The sequence below is a fragment of the Fusarium oxysporum genome, chromosome VIII (assembly GCF_013085055.1).
Source record: "Fusarium oxysporum Fo47 chromosome VIII, complete sequence".
NCBI lineage: Eukaryota > Fungi > Ascomycota > Sordariomycetes > Hypocreales > Nectriaceae > Fusarium > Fusarium oxysporum.
Genome location: NC_072847.1, coordinates 3,545,547 through 3,560,747, shown reverse-complemented (window position 1 = coordinate 3,560,747; position 15,201 = coordinate 3,545,547). Strand labels below are relative to the sequence as shown.

The following is a 15,201-nucleotide window of genomic DNA, read 5'->3' as shown; positions in this document are numbered from 1 at the left end:
ATATATTAATATTATAGATCTCTACTTTAGTAATATTTCTGGCCTGTAATAGATAGTAAGGGTTCTTTAAAACTCTAATACCTATTAGTATTCTAATTATAACTACTCTCTTAGTAAGGATAATTTTACTTTTAAATTATAAGTACTAATTAGTTAAGTACTAATATAAGAGAGAAGATTATAAAAAAAGTAAATTAGTAATATCCTCTAACTTATTTAACTTAATATCTTAATTAGCTTTTATATAAGATTTTTTACTAACTTTATATTTTATATAATCTCTCTATTTAAATATGGTAAGTTTAAGACCTTCTCCTTGCCTAATAATATCTAGGTATATAAATATTAACCTAATAATAGTAAATATATTAAAAGCCTTAGGAAAGTAGAATTAATACCTATATTCTTCTAATAGCTAATATAAATAGCATAATATATTATTGCCTATAACATAGCTAAGGATACATAGCTAGCCTCCCTTCGCGTTCCCATCATGATATGCCCGAGAAGCAAGGAACAGAAGTTCTTCCTAGAACCACTTAAGGCTACGGGGAACTGTGATATTCCTCCGGGCACCTCGCAAGCTCCACCGAAAACGAGGGTCATCGACAGGCGTCGCCTTAACTGTGCGTCGCCAATTATTCCGACGCCAGGGAAAAGAATGAGGGGTAAATCTGCCGGCTAATTCTAGAGGTTATCATCGGGATGGTGTCAATGTCATGACTTATGAACAAAGTTTGGGCTGTCACGCTAGATGGCCGCTAACTGTACGTGACTTGGTGGTGGGATGGATCTCGGCCTACCTCAGCACGCCTCTTACTCAGCGGCATATATCTACAATTCGGGGATAATTATCTGCAGCTCTTTGAACCAGGGCTCTCGAAACCGAGTCAACTCGGCGAATTGCAATTTACAACGCAGTCATACTTTCTTTTAGCCCGCAGCTCGCCGCCATTTCTGGAACTTCAGCATACGCATTATCACGCCTAAACATGAGTAGTTGCGAGCTTTCCGCAATTCCTGCCAAGGCAGCGATTAAAGGAATCGCAACTGAAGACAAAACAGAGACAAATATTCACAGCAGCAAGAGCATCATCTCATCAAAACACGGCAAGAGACACTTGGCGCCCGCCAAAGTCAAGAAGCGGGCAGCTTGGGCATGCAAATACTGTCGAGCTCGCAAAGTGCGCTGTGACGTCGTGTACGGCTCGCCATGTCGAAATTGCAGATGGGATAAGATGGAGTGCAGTATCCAAGAAACTCGCTGGCAAACGTGAGTTCTTGCCATCCATCTCCCAGTTCCCTTATACATTCGCAGGCAATGACAATAAGGGAGCGTTACATTTAAAAGAGTTGATGGCTGACATTTCTTCACCCCCAGAAACCACGTCTTCGTCGCCAACAAAGTCACGGGAGCGGAAGTGCAAAACCGCCCTGTTGCCAGTGTAATAAACCTCAACGGCGTTGCAGAAGTTCCAAAGTCGACAGATGCTTCTATCGGTTCATTTACTGGCCTTGCTGCAACTAAGGTATCAAACGAAGCGGCCGCAACCAAGGAAGCAATCAAGCATGGTGTACCAAGCCTCGGCGACCAGGTGCCCCCAGGTTTCAAGCCTCTTCCCACAAAGGTTGCCGCTGAAGATGTAAGATATCTCCGGTCCAAGGGCGCTCTGTCGGTGCCAAGTGTGCCGTTACAGAGTGCTTTGCTCCAAGCCTACGTGGAATATGTCAACCCGTATATGCCTCTGGAGTTGTTTCCATTCCTGAACGCCATAAATGCCGGCGATGGCCGGGCCGAAAAGGTCAGCCTGCTGATGTACCAGGCCGTCATGTTTGCTGCCACGGCATTTGTCGATATAGAGGTTCTGCTGGAGGCCGGCTATGCAAACCGCAAAGCTGCGAGGAAGTCATTCTTCCAGAAGACCAGAGCAAGTAGACCATCTCTCATTCCAGAGTTTCAGGGGCTGACAAAATGACTTTGTAGTTGCTGTATGATTTCGACTGCGAACCGAATCAGTTGGTGGTTGTGCAGGCTCTTCTCCTGATGACATACTGGTACGAGACATCAGAAGACAAGAAAGGCGCCTGGCATTGGATAGGTGTGGCCATATCGCTGGCATACACCCTGTGCCTCCATCGAGATCCGAGCACCACGAGTATGTCATCAGCCAGACAGAAGCTGTATAAACGAATATGGTGGTCATGCTTCATGCGTGATCGCCTTATCGCTCTAGGTATGCGGCAGCCTAGCCGTATACACGACAAGGATTTCGATGTTCCGATGCTGGAGGAGAGCGACTTTGACATTGAGGTCTTTCCTCAGGATGATAATATTCTTCCAAGACAATGCGCCGTCGTCCGAGATCTTACGATGCAGCACGAGCTTGCGGACTTATTTATTGCAAAAGTTCAGCTGTGCATCTGCATCGGCCATGTGCTAAATTCTATGTATTCAGACGATATGCGGAATAAGGTCATTCCAGAAAACACTACTAACAGCACCTCTATGCTATTACCAAAGAAGAAGCTTGATAATATGGAATGTTTCCTATCTATCAAGCTTGAACTTTTGGCTTGGGCTGAGGCCTTACCTCCCTGTTGCCGGTACACCCCTCTAATTCGGCTCGATATAAAGAACAGTAATGCGACTATCGCGGTTCAGCGAACCTTGTTACACATGTTGTACTACACCATAGACTTGACCTTGCATCGTCCGCAGCTCTTGCCACCGTCGCCCACCCAGGTCATGACTAGCCCGAGCGTAGTCCAAGGCGTATCCCGTCTACATGTTCGGAACGCCACTATATATATTACACGGATGGCATCGGAGCTACACCATCTCGGACTTGACAGGTTCCTCCCCGTCACTGGTGTGACAGTAATCCTGCCCGCCATGATGATGCAACTCCTTGAGATGAGAAACGCTGCTCCGCAGGCCCGTGTTCTTGCAGCCCGCGGGTTCCAGCAGTGTATGTGCGTGATGGAGCAGCTTCGCGAGATATACGTTGCTGCAGACGATATCGTTGGCTTCCTAGACGCCGCGCTGCGCAAGCTTGGCGTCGACGTCAACGAGCTAGCCGCCATAGGCGTCACCAACCAAGACCTCGAATTTACCGAGACCGATTCTGGCAGGCAAACTCTGCTGGCAGAGCTAAACCTCGACTTGGCCAAGGGTAGTCCTACACCTTCGGCCGTCGCCATATCCAAGGAGACCAGCTTCGCGGATCTCACATCTTCGATAGAGCAAGAAGTCATTGACTGGAACACCGTCACTGGCACCGAGATTGATCTAGGCCAGTGGCTGCAGTTCCCGCCTGAGGAGGCTCGACAACAGTAACAAGCGTGTATGGTTGGCGTTTGAGCAAAGAGTGTTATTTTGGAGGCGCTCAACATGGGGGTAGCGACCAGATATCTGGAGAAAGGGCATCTCTTGACCGAACAAAAGCACTTCAAAGTCTGGTAGCGTGTTCCTGTCCCATTGGATATTGTAAAGAACTCATTATGAATATGACTTATAGCAGAATTTCAGTATAAACGCCCGAAGACAGTAATCGTTTGTCTCCAGCCAGTCAGTCCTTACGCTCGTAGTGTTCGCCGTGTGTTTTGTGAAGAGCTTTTTGGGCTGCATAATCACTGGTTGAATCGCTGCCAAGGTCATCGGAATTCATACACTGGATTGGTTTAGCATGTCCGTAGCGTCGCATTTAATCTCAAACTGTGCCGCTGCTGCCGCGAGAGGTTGCATATCGCTGTTATTTGCTATAGTTAGGTATTCTAAATAGAATGTGTCAAGACCCCTGCTTATATTATTAGCAGTAATCAATGCTAGGGAGGTAGCCCTGGTACCCTTTGCTATACCACTATGAGCATAACTATATGTATGATATGATTGCGATATTCTACTTATATGTTAGATGTGTGCCACACCAAGCGTCAACGAGACATTCGTCCCTCAACAGAAATTTGCTCCTTAATCCACAATGACTTCTAAGATCAAAGATATTCAAGTACTGCGTAAGTTACATGTTTGGTAGCAAAACCCAACTCTAAGCATACGAACCACTGCTAGTATTTATAAGATTGGTTTTAGTGACCTAGTTCGTCGACCTGGCCGTCGGCATTTACGACAAGATGTCATGTCAAATTCGGGCAAGTTTACGGAGCTTGAGGGAAGATCAATTATTGAATACATCCTTGATCTAGATTCACGATCATTGTCTCCCCTGCTTTCTTACGACCTTTCCTCATTTTTTCTAGGATGCTGGAAAGTTGCATTTTTTCTAGGTGTTCGAGAGATGGGTACGTTCGACAGGTGAGTACTGCATTGTATGGCCAACTGAGTTATAGCCCCTATCAAGGCCGGATGAGACTCTAAAAGTAAGGGAAGCCGACCATAAAGTATCGATATAATCAACCTCAGTCTTTTTAGTCGGTCTCTTTCAGTGGCTTGATCGCTAAGGCTAAACTTGTGAAAGCTTCCTCCGTAGGTTGAATTCTTTAGGTCCTCCGACAACCTAAGATGCTCCGCATCGTGCCGTAAAAGGTTCCTCCGTGGAATATCTTCGTTACTGCATGCTGAGAATCAGTCGAAGCATCATACGATCGGTCGTCGAGCACCTTTGGTTACAGGCAGTATTTGCGGAGTTAAAACATCAACGAGGGAACGGCTCCATCGTGTTTGTTTGGTACGCACAAGATTAGTGACCAAGTGTGGAAATGGAGACAACAGATGTAATCATCGTTGGTGCGGGCCCAAGCGGCCTTGCCCTTTCGCGCTCTCGTACTACAAAGTCAGTGTCTGTCATTCCTTTTACTTTATTCCATGCTATTTTGCGATTCACATGGTCAAGCACTGACAATATTTGAACCTTCACCAGCCTGTTATCCTCGAGAAGAACCGCGACATATGCCAGGACCCTCGCGGCATCGCTCTTGCTGGTGACAGCCACCGCATTATGGAGTTGCTCGAGATCAGGTCAAGCAAGTTGTCTGGGTTTAGACAAAATAGGTTGAGTACCACGTCCCCATCTCCATAGTCCTCACTGCTTAGATGACATGCCTTACTTCGTGTCAGCCCTGAAGGCGATTCACTTCCATCGGGATTCGTTCAACAACAAACCCTTTCTCAGCGTGGACAGTTATTCCGACTACCACAATCAAAGCCTACCGGGTGCCACATTAATCCTACAGCCCCGCCTAGGTAAGTAAATACCATTGCATAACAGCTACGGTGTCCGATGCCTTCGTTACTAAGCCAATTACTCAACAGAGGAAGAACTGCGGAGCCTCCTCCAGTCTTCGGAGTATGCCCAGCTCAGAACCGAGTGCGCCGTTACGTCGTGTCGCAAGGGAGTGGATTCTATAGAGGTACCCTTCACTACCGGTGACGAAACTTTAACCGACTTTGAGTGGGAAATATTTTGTTGGCGCCGATGGTAAGCGAGGAATCGTACGCAAGGAATTCCTGGAGCCACGGGGAGTAGAACAGGCAGAAGGAAAGTTAGTATACGCCCAACATGTATTCTGCATCCACCGGATCTGACAAGAGGCCAGGATCCACTACGCCGCGAAATGGGTCGCAGCGAACCTGCGTATCACCATTCCCACCCCTAAATCTCATCCATACTTTCCACTGTGGAAGCTGGGGTACGAACCCGAGGAAGTTTGGGAAATATTCTGGCCGGAGGGTTTCCAGTAAGTTCCTTAACCATGCCGCGATATAGCGGTTGCGATCATTAGGAGTACTTCACGTCTAAATCCCACCCCAGTCATGCCCGTTGCAACAGGCAGGTTTGGTTCCGCTGACGGAAGATATTGGAGGTCTGCATAATCAATTTATCCACTATTCCCTTTTGAAGATGGGTGAAACTAGCACAACCTATGTTCGAATATGAACTAACTTCTGAAACCTTCTGGGAGGAAGCGGAACAAGATGCGTTGAAACAGCTGGAGGCGAGGATGGAGCCACACCTGACTATTCCTGCAGCTCGATTTAGGTATGCTTGAGTTTGTACGGTACCTAAAGTCCGGAAGGAAACCTGTACTAATAGATATCACGACATCAGGGAATAGAACCCGAAGGACCTGTTCGATTCCCTGGGATTGTGTTGAGGTATTGCGATGTGCTCCCGCATAGTAAGAATTAATCCCATGCTAATTCTCCCCCTATCCTTATATCTCAGTGACCCTGAGGGGTCATAGAGCGTATTGCATGATAGCTTCAGCCACAGGGTAACCAACCAATGGTCTCACAATCGAACCATCTTGATAGGGGACGCTGCGCACGTTTCCCCCCCTTTTGGAGCTCAAGGAATCGCCAAGGGCATTGGGGATTCCCATGCGCTTTCGTGGTGACTTGTGCTGCTATGCGATGAGAGTTTGTGCACTAGATTATCGCTTCAACCTCACAAGCTGCTCGATGATTAGGCGCTTGAGCGACGAAAGTTAGTCGACGATGCCATGACCATGACCATGAGAAACGGGCTCTTACTCTCCAACAAGTTGGGATATATCGCAGCATTTTTGAGTGTTTTGGGGAGCGCCCTAGGATATCTGCCGCGATTAAGAGACTGCATCGCTCGGAGAGCCTTGATGGATAATGACGGGTACGCTGGCCTTGACCGCGGCTTCTTTCTGACAGACCAGCACGGCGCTGGCAAGACTGCTCAGATCTGGTTCAAGATGGCCGACGGCACGATCCTGCTCTCAGACCACATCTTCAGGGAGTCAACCTCTATCCTCACCGTCCTCGTTCTGGGCTCGGTTACAGCCCAGGAAGCATCGGAATTAAAACAGGTTATTGACTCCGGAGAGCTACCTCCTAACATCTTAGCCGAGAACGTCGTTATTTTGCGCGATGATAAATTACCCTGTAACTCAGTCGCAGCTCCGTGGATCTCAGAACTATTCCCTTGCCGGCCTGATGATCTGGAGAAGATGAGCGTCTCGTTACTCAGAGGCTACGATCCGGCGTCCTTCCGAAGGCGATTTCATTCCTCAACGCGCTACGTACTGGTGCGTCCAGACTTCATCGTTTCCCCCCAGGCCAAGTCAATTGAAAAGTTGGCAGGACAATTGGGTCAGGTAAAGAAGCTCTTGGCGCAGAAATAAAGAGGTTCTCCGGTGTACCTGTTTGCCAAAGTTTATTTACACCATCGCGGCTATTACGTACTTAAGGCTATTAAGAAAATAAATCTTAGTATTTATATTAAAGGATATTATATTATATATAAGTTATTATTTTTAATATTTATTTTATTAATTTACTATTTACTTTTTTAATTATAATTAGTTAAAAAAAAAATAACTTTAAGACTATTAATTATTTAATTAATATCTTTAGTAATTTCTAACTACTAAGCTAGCCTTAGTTAGCTAATATTTATAATTTTTCCTTAAATATAAAAACCTTTTTTTTAATTTTCCTTTTTTTTTTTCTTTTTTTTTCCCTTTTACTTTTCTTTTTCTATTTTATAATAGCCTTTAATTCTTATAATAAAGTATTTATATTATTAATTTATTTTATTAATTAAATCTTATCTTTTACCTTAATAGATTATACTTAATATAAAATAATTAGGTCTTAAAGTTATAAATATTATTTAATTTAAAAAAATAAATAATAATTTAATTTATTCTTAATTTAAATTCTTAAGGATTTTTTTCATAATTATATTTTATAAAGAAAATAGCTAATTTTTTATTAACTAATTATAATATATTACTTATTAATAAGTATTAAGCTTATAATTCTATTAAATACTAACTAAAGCTAAGTATATATTTATTTAAAAAATATAATTACTAAAAAGCTAAATATAAAACTCTTATTATTACCCCTTTTTTAAGACTTCTTTTAGTAATATAATTAATATCCTCTTAAATTAAGGCTTATTTAGGCTAAACCCCTTGCAGGATTATGTAATTTATCTTAATTACATAATGCCACGGGTTTAACAGGCTGTGTTACACTATTGTGCCCAACCTAGCTTGCTAGGTTGCTCGCGTGGGGCTCTCAAACCTCACCAATCCCGTGAGTGTATGGACCCATGTATCTATTAGGCCCCAGTCACCAGCTGACGCAATTTCTTTTTGACGATTGGATTGCTGACACCGCGTCAATTCGTTACAGTGACTGCGCCTCCCAGCTCTTGCCCACTAAAATGTCAATTTATATCGCGTCTTTCGCTTGATTCAGCCAAAACAAAGCCCCATCCCAATGTCCGGCAGCACGACGTCGCTTCTTAGGCGCCCAGCGATCATAGCGGCACGCCGTGGCTCGACACGGGCTCGCCGCACCGTTCCACGACCAGCCTGGGCTCGACTGGCTTGGCTCAATACTGTCCTCCTCCTCGTCTTCGCTGTCCTCCACCTCATCGTCCTGATTTATGGTTGTGTCCGCGCACGCGGCTTGAACGCCGCCTGGATCCTCTACCAAGGCCCTTGCTCCCAATCCAAGACGATCAACCTGTTCCTACACCTGCTTCTCAACGTCTTCAGTACTCTGATACTGGCCTCATCTAACTACTTCATGCAGATTCTCAATGCACCATCCCGAGTTGAACTCGACCGCGCCCATGCTCGCTCCGGTTGGGTCAACATTGGAGCCCCGTCAATGCGCAACTTTCTCTACCTTGGGCCTGTCAAGTTTACCTGCTGGCTCATCTTGGCCTGCAGCTCCGTTCCTATTCACCTTTTCTTTAACTCGCTTGTATTTCAGGCTGCAGAAGTTCGGTCTGGTTTCGGAATGACGATTGCAGCCGAGAGTTTCGTCAAAGGCGCCCAGTACTATGAACCTGGTGCAAGCCTGTGGAATACTGCTGTGCCGAACGATTGTAGCAGTAGCTTGAGTAAAGAACTCTGTAAAGATGGTCTTTTTGGTAACGGCACAAATGGAGACATGTCAGGCGGCATCATCGATCCGGTGACATGGATGAACAAAACGTCCGAAGAGAGCTTGAATATCTCGAGAGCGGCTAGCGAGGCGAGCACATCGTGGCAGCGGCTTGATCCCGCCGACTGCCGTTCCAATTTCCTATACTGCGACAAGGGCACTGGGCTAAAGGGTTACCGAAGCGTACTGCTGGTGGTCAATGCAAGTGAATCTGGCACATCTGGCTGGAAGCGCGATGAGGTTTTTCCCAACATGACGAACGTAGACGACAAATTTTGGGACGATATGATTCCTGCCAAAGAGACGAATTCACTCTGGTACTATGAGTATTGCCAGATTGCGACAGCATTCGATAACGGCAAATGTCACAATACGTGCAAAACCAGCCTGGGATTCGACCAAATCGTGGTTGAGAGCCCTTCCGAGGTCGACCCAAAGAACGATACTAGCGGTTCCACCTGGAGCTTCTCTTTCTGGGGCCCCAAGTCACTAGAGAAAAACATTCTCAAGGCACAGATGCGTGGTGGCTTTGACGTCAGTTACAACACTTTGAATGTGTCGTACTGCCTGGCAGAGAAAGAGGAGCAACAGTGCAAGATTGGCGTGCCAAACCTACTTCTTCTAGTGGCACTTCTCTGTGTGCTCGTCAAGCTTTCTCAGTGCATCTTCGTCATGGTCCGGTATGTTTCGAACGGCACGGGAGATCTGCTGGTGACACCAGGCGATGCTATCAAGTCGCTGATCTGTCGGCCTGATCCGACAACCACTCGCATGTGTACGCTGGAGATGCGAGACGTTCAGTTCACCTGGGACAGGCTCTTGGGAGCATCGAGGAGATACAAGGGCTACCGTAGAGAAGCATACGGCGTTGAGATGCTCCACGGCGATGTCGAGCACGAGTTCCTCGCCCCACAAGCGCGTCAATGGAAAGCCCAAAGGCGGCGCTTCTTTCGGGCTCTTCCTATCAATGTGTGGCTCAGAACGTATGCCATACTCCTGGCTGTGCTGATCGCTGCTATATACTACTTCTACCAAGCCACCGGCGGCAAATTCCAAGCGTATATATCATTGACCTGTTTCTGACAAAGTAGCGATTCATACTGACAATTTCTCAGATCTGGAGCCTTCGGTAGCAGCGGCATCAATAATTTCGTCACCCTGGATGGGAGCCTGGGTTTATCGAACCAGTTTACCGGCGACTTTGTTCGCTTGGTCCTCCTTGCCAACATCCCGCAACTCATTCTTTCGATATCATACTTGCAGTTCAACTCTTTGATCACCAAGATATTCATGGCCAAGGAATGGGCCCAGATGAGCACGGAGTACCGTCCACTTCGAGTAACGGAGCCTCAAGGGGACCAGGTCTCGACGTACCGACTTCAACTGCCCTATAGATGGGGGGTACCGTGCATCCTCGCAAGTGTCTTGCTTCATTGGCTGGCGTCTAGTTCTTGCTATTTGTTTATGGCTGATGGAGGTAAGGTGTCCTCTGTTTCTTAGTGACCGGACCCTGAACTGACACTTTCAGGCTTCTATGGCTCGATCATGGGCAGCCCGACGACAAGTGCCAACTCGATGGGCCTCTCGGGGTTTGGCTTTATCGCTGTGGGATACTCCACGATCGCAATCATGGTAGCGATTGTGGTCTTCGCAGTCGTCATCAGTGTCCCCTTGCTGCTTTCAATGCGAAGACTGCCAGGTGACATGGTCATTGTGGGAAGCAACTCTCTCGCAATTGCTGCAGCCTGTCATGCCTCTAAAGCCTCCAAGGTCGATATTTCTGACTGTAGTGTAAAGACGGATACTTCCGGGCGTGAGACTGACATGGAGCTGACAGTCTATCCTCATCATAGGGAAGAAGAAGGTGACGATAGGCGGACATTGTTGATCTATGCGAGAATTGCAGAGAGCAAGGTCAAATGGGGAGTTGTGAGAATGGAAGACTTCTTCTATAACGAGCTTAAAGATGAGGTGGATGTCAATGAGATTGGGCATCTTAGTTTCGGGGTTCAGGAGGATGCGGTAGGAAAGCCTGAGTTTCAAAAATGGTATATCTAAAAGATGTTAGCACATTGATACTTCGCGGGAATGTCCAAAGGGATACTCTTCGGGGGTGCCTTGATCTCAAGTTTTGATGTAACCTTCGGAATAAGGTTGAGCTACCCGCTTGGTTATAACTTGTTGCTTGCTCGTCATTCCTTGGTGTAACTACGAACGGGAATGGCACGGGTCAACAGGTATCTGCACAGGATAGGCGCAGCGAAGACAAACGCATGCGACTGTGGCGGGGAAGAAGCGGTCGACCATTTCCTCTTCCGATGCCCATGATGGGACGAGCAACGAGAGCACTTGTGAAATGTCGACCGGGAAATAAGGGCATTGTGGCAGTGTTGAGAGGTCTCTTTCAGGTGCACATAGTGATCCCTTTTGGCATGATCAATAGTTGTGCTGCGTCGGCGCTTGTGGGGAGGTCTATCGTCGTCCGTCTGGAAGTAATGCGGATCTAGTTCATCATGGAGGCCTTTGGCGTATGCCTCGCTGGCATAGCGCGCTGCTTCAAAAGCTTCTTCCTGCTTGCCCTGGAGCTTGGCCAGAGTAGAACTTGCATTCGAGTGTGCAAATTGTGCTTGTTGCAAGTTCTTATCGGCGTCATCGCGGAGTTGCTTCTAGCCATCCCACGTGAGCTTCGACAGCGAATCTTCAATTGGGACGTTTGTCTCCATCAATCAAATGGGAGAGGAAGTGCTCTGTCTAGCGGATATTTACGAGTCGGTTATTGCGGTATCGTTCGTGTTGGTGTAGTGACTCAAAGCTCCCCCCATGAGAACAGATCCCGCTGAGAGGTCGAGTGAGGAAGTCGTGGGCGCATCCTGGAGCACCTCGATTGAAGAGACGGGTGAACCGGGAACATCGCTAGTGTTATCGGGAAATTCGACAGCGTTATTGTAATCTGGTAGACTCTCGGATGCCGCTTGTGAGCGATCGAGTTTCACAGTCCTCAGCCGCTTGAGAATGGCGTTCGCAGTCGCAACCATCAAATGAGGCTCACGCCGTTCAGCATCAGCCGGCAAATCTATTTCATTATCTAAGCATGAAAAACGTACGGCTTGATAGGTAAAACTCTACTGTATTCGCTCAACAAGACATCGTATCGGCATCTTTAGCGTTGCCTCTGGGTCTGTCATTATTCCCTACCCTCCTTTCCATAAACGTGGGAAACTAAGCAGTACCAGCGGCTGCGTTAGGCGAACCATTGAATGACAAGGAGGTTTAAGCCACAGTTTTCCCGTGTTTTTTTATTCCAGCTGAGGTTTTTAGAGACGTGATAGATGATTGCTGTTGTCTTTAGGTCGCGTCTGATGCCTGACTGCATATCTTTCGAACAGCACTGTTCATGATAGGTCATCATGCCTTTCAGTAAGACCGTCTGAATCGATGGGCAAGAGAATGGACCGGCAATGCTGGATCGCGCAGTCTCTAAATTTCACCCTTCAGGGAACTTTACATCTTTCAAGGCGGGCCAAAAGTTTCCAATCATGAAGCTGAGCCATTCTTTCGGTCGTCCTTCTACCTCGGCTTTCCTTCTTCGTCATTTAACTGTATATTTTACATTTCTTTGCTTCACCTTGCCGTCCATAAACAAGCTTCAATACGCAGGTCTCTCCGATGCGGTATTCTTTGTTGCATCGTTCGCGAAACTTGCCCCACCTCCAATTAGGTAATGGGTTCACTGTTTAACGTTACTTGTTAAACCTCTGTTGGGAAAATCAGATCGAGTGGATTATAAACCGAATACGACGGATGCACTTGAATCACTGTGGCTGCCCCATCTAACCCCTTATCGCAGTAGGATGATTACATATTAGCCCTCTTGAACTATCCTAACCCTGCAAAGCAACCATCCAGTCCCTCCCTTTTAACTGCATAACTAGCCGTTTGCATAATTGACTGGCCAATAGGACGGGGTTCTAATTACCCTTTTTGAACACCTGCAGAATTCATGGTGTACAACCCATGATGGTGCCTGCGATCATCTGTTCAAAACCATACGCAGTTAGGACTGGTCAGAAATTAGTGTGGGCAGTTTCAGCTACGCATGCAAGCGCACGATTTGTTTTCCTAGTCTGGAGGTGACATACTAGCATCCTTATTTCCGTGGCACCGTTCTCCTGGTACATGGTGAGTTAGGCTCCTCGTATGCATAAGCAGTTAAAAGGACTCACTTGTCGGTTTTCCTGAGTCTTAATTGAAAACGGTTATGTAGCGCGAGTTATTTTGTTTGCAACGACTTGCGAGAATCGCTATGTTATCATCTTTTGCCGCCTATACTCTTGGGCTTTTACTATATAGTTCTCCATTACATATCACTTCATCTATCAGTACAGAAAGACAGCCATCAAAAAGATTTGAGGCATTTCACCAGATGGGCCTCTTGCAGGTTACATATTATTTGATCCCTCGCCTCGAACATCTTTCAATGCCATGGAAAACAACTCAACCTATGTCCATCTTTATACATTGGGGGATTGGTGGTCACGAAATCATTCAATCCCGCTTGGTACACCAGGAGATGGAAACCGCATGATAAATTGCGTCTGCACGCATGCTAATCCTCTATGCGAAAGCTCTGTCTATAATGACGATGCCAACTCAATGATGCCTTGGAATTCTGTCAACCCTACGCTCGACTCTACCTATTCGTGGAATGGTTTTGATTTTACCACGGAGTACTCCAGTCCACTGTCAATCCCTACGCATATAGTTACAAAGGAATTGTCTGCTCCCCAAGTTCATTCGTCCCTTCCCTTGGCGGCAGAATATCCGAACCCGCAGCAGAATCATGATCCTGAGGATCTTTCGATTTGTGAACCTGCTAGACAAAGGTATTTCAAACATGAAAACCTTAATCCAGGGCCGAAGAACAACATACAGTCTACTCCTTGTCGCACAGGGAGTGACAGCAGCAGCAGCAGCAGCAGCAGTCAATCAACCCAACAGAGCAGCGATCGCGTTAAGAAAGTCCAAGAACAAAATCGCATCAGAGCGTCTAAGTCTCGTATCCAGCAGAGGGAAGAGGTATCAAGTCTCACGTCTCGCACGCATGAACTAGCACGTATCCGCCGCGAGCTTTCCACTTGCGTAGCCGAATTATCCCTCGAGGTATGTGAGCTTAAGATGCAAATCTTACAGCAATCGGGGTGTAACTGCCCTCTCATGCAGAATTACCTTGCCCATACGTCCCGGCAGTATGTGGAAGAGATGATGGTGGAGTCGCGGTCAGGGGTCTTGTTACATGGAGGGTCGTTGCGGAGATAACGTCCGGTTATTCAATGTACATTGAGGCGCGAAATGTCAAACCAACAGCCGGCAGTAGGGATGAGCGCCACATATTTTTTGTTTTCCCTTTTTTCCTTTAGTGTCCTTTTCTCTTTCCTATAGCTCAGTAAAGCTGGGTGAGGAAGGTGGCTGACCGAGCTAAACACTGGGGAGGATAGCCTATATGACATATCACTAATCAGCATATAGGAGGCACCAAAGACCAGGTTGCACAACGATGTCTGAGATCACTCCTCCGCATCTCCGCAGTATGTATGAGAACGTCTTTCGAAGTAGAGGCCAGAGATAGCAGAGAGGACATTCTGGATATGTACATGAACTAGGAGATTGGCGTCTGAATGGACGAAATGATAGGGTTAATCTTATAATAAACATAGCTTCTCTTTGTCTGTACCGTTTCATTCTCGATCGTAGATTCTAGATGTGACCCCAACCATGGTCTCGGGTGGGGGAGGCCATACATGCAAGTTTAATCACCACGTTGGCACGTCACATCGCTGTTCGGGCATATACTTCTGCGCATTGACCCTTGCTTGAGAGAACTACTGTGCCGCATCCATGCTGCCCCAACCCCTGCAACGGCCTTGTTGCTCCTATCTTGGCCTTTAATGCAACGTGCTGCTTTCGGACATGCAAGCTAACACCTGTCATATCTGGTGCTTCCAAAATCCTGCAAGGCCCTGCGCATTATTTTATTTCATGCTATGTAGCATATAAGGTCCAACGTGGGCGATCCAATTAAGCCCATAATATCTAGTCACCCGCGGCCATAGCTACGGAAGTGAGGGAGGGTCTTGGTCAGGGCGAAGCTGCAAAACTCTGAAGATCTTTTCTCATCAACATAGTTAGCCAGATCGACAAGGTGGAGTCCTTGATGCTTGCCCTGGTCAATATTGCCCAAAGCAGCGGAACGCATAGTGTTATGGTGGGTTTCTTGTTGGACGCGTAATGGGCCCGTGCCCAAAGCCACA

The 15,201-nt window shown here is 46.7% G+C and overlaps 5 protein-coding genes across 5 annotated transcripts; 4 read left to right on the top strand and 1 right to left on the bottom strand.

Moving 5' to 3' along the window:
- Nucleotides 1–992: 992 nt before the first annotated feature.
- FOBCDRAFT_278664 (fungal-specific transcription factor domain-containing protein) lies at nt 993–3,337 on the top strand (the record flags this gene model as incomplete). Its single annotated transcript, XM_059611553.1, has 3 exons — nt 993–1,273; nt 1,382–1,862; nt 1,985–3,337. The coding sequence occupies 3 exons, from the start codon at nt 993–995 to the stop codon at nt 3,335–3,337; spliced, it is 2,115 nt and encodes a 704-aa protein (XP_059465693.1).
- Nucleotides 3,338–5,055: 1,718 nt separating this feature from the next.
- FOBCDRAFT_205793 (uncharacterized protein) lies at nt 5,056–7,110 on the top strand (the record flags this gene model as incomplete). The annotated part of the gene is made up of 6 exons (XM_054706657.2): nt 5,056–5,200; nt 5,270–5,435; nt 5,554–5,694; nt 5,859–5,996; nt 6,073–6,112; nt 6,427–7,110. 6 exons carry the CDS (start codon nt 5,056–5,058, stop codon nt 7,108–7,110), a joined length of 1,314 nt encoding a protein of 437 aa, XP_054562632.2.
- A 1,004-nt stretch (nt 7,111–8,114) lies between these two features.
- On the top strand, nt 8,115–11,149 carry FOBCDRAFT_230500 (uncharacterized protein). Its single transcript, XM_031187550.3, has 3 exons — nt 8,115–9,951; nt 10,009–10,370; nt 10,422–11,149. Exons 1-3 carry the CDS (start codon nt 8,219–8,221, stop codon nt 10,949–10,951), a joined length of 2,625 nt encoding a protein of 874 aa, XP_031034815.2. The 5' UTR covers nt 8,115–8,218; the 3' UTR covers nt 10,952–11,149.
- FOBCDRAFT_322505 (uncharacterized protein) lies at nt 11,086–11,928 on the bottom strand (the record flags this gene model as incomplete). Its single annotated transcript, XM_031187551.2, has 2 exons — nt 11,086–11,559; nt 11,722–11,928. 2 exons carry the CDS (start codon nt 11,926–11,928, stop codon nt 11,086–11,088), a joined length of 681 nt encoding a protein of 226 aa, XP_031034816.2.
- A 1,447-nt stretch (nt 11,929–13,375) lies between these two features.
- On the top strand, nt 13,376–14,236 carry FOBCDRAFT_252613 (uncharacterized protein; the record flags this gene model as incomplete). The annotated part of the gene is made up of 1 exon (XM_031187553.3): nt 13,376–14,236. One exon carries the CDS (start codon nt 13,376–13,378, stop codon nt 14,207–14,209), a length of 834 nt encoding a protein of 277 aa, XP_031034818.3. The 3' UTR covers nt 14,210–14,236.
- Nucleotides 14,237–15,201: the final 965 nt, after the last annotated feature.